General features: G+C 36.3%; 1 protein-coding gene across 1 annotated transcript in view; it reads right to left on the minus strand.

Moving 5' to 3' along the window:
• Positions 1 to 680, minus strand: part of LOC119599352 (tumor protein 63-like) — a gene marked incomplete at its 5' end in the record, with an annotated part of 20,122 nt that extends 19,442 nt beyond the window's left edge. Inside the window, 1 exon segment of the mRNA XM_037949106.1 lies at positions 549 to 680. Coding sequence (XP_037805034.1) covers positions 549 to 680 — 132 coding nt within the window.
• Between the last annotated feature and the right edge of the window lie 452 nt (positions 681 to 1,132).

Genomic DNA, 1,132 nt, shown 5'->3' on the forward strand with positions numbered 1-1,132 from the left:
TCACATTTACAACATTTGGTTCTTTTTCCTTTTTCTTCCTCTTTTTTTCTGTGTCTCACCTAGATGTTGATTTTCTATAACACATAAAATTAATTTCCGTGTATTGCTAGACTGCTTGGACACAGGGAGAATAGAGATACCTCTCGTTTTCTTTGGCAGTTTTCTCCATTGAAAACATTTTCCTCCTCCTCAGCTATTCCTCAAATTTCAACAAACCATTTCAGAAATTAAATGCAATTTAAAATTTAACATCACTGATGTTACCTTTACTTCTGCAATATTTTTCTTACAAAATATAAACAGCTAAACACGTTCAATCCGGTCCGGCTCTAGCTTGCACCATGTTACTTGTGAGGGGGACCAGTTTTCCTCGTATTCTCATAGCACGTATTCAGTTCACAGGTTCTCCTTCTAGAATTATCGTGATGGCTGAGTGAAATGTGCAATAGACATTGTAAGATAATATCGGGAACCAAACTAAGGGTGTCTACCAGTTAAAACGATTGCCGGAAGACATTTTGACTCAAATCGTAATGAGAGGAACTTACCTGTGGTGCTTCTTCAGGGCGAGCCGTAGGTGTAGGCTCCTCTTCGTCAGGAAACATCCAACTCAAACTCCAATCAATGTCCTGGTTTTGTAAACAGTTCCAGATTTCATCGCCAAAGTCTTCTCTCCATCTCTAGGTAAGTGAAATTAAAACGATAAAAACTAGACATATTGTTGCTCTCTAAATCAAGGGTCATCAAAAACTAGGTAAATTATTTCTATACCTCCCAGCAACTCTTTAAATAGGAAACTAAGAGTGCAACTCTGACTACTTCTCGTGAAATTGTATAAACATAACCAGTTAAGAAATTTAGGCACAAATTCTTTGTTTAAACCATTATCCATTCAGAAATTCCGAAAAAGGGAAAATGTACAGACCTTCTTCTATGCCAAAATTATTGTTTTTATTATTGTTAGTGTTTTTATCATATTTGTTACTATTATCGTTATTACTGTTATTATTTATGTTATCATCATCATGGCATTAATATTATCATTATTCAGAGTAGTCAAGGGTACATAAGCTGGCATGGCACTATACCCCTAGTTCTCCCTCGCTATCTCCCTTTATTCTTGGGGGGGGGA

The sequence above is a fragment of the Penaeus monodon genome, chromosome 42 (assembly GCF_015228065.2).
Source record: "Penaeus monodon isolate SGIC_2016 chromosome 42, NSTDA_Pmon_1, whole genome shotgun sequence".
Taxonomy (NCBI): domain Eukaryota; kingdom Metazoa; phylum Arthropoda; class Malacostraca; order Decapoda; family Penaeidae; genus Penaeus; species Penaeus monodon.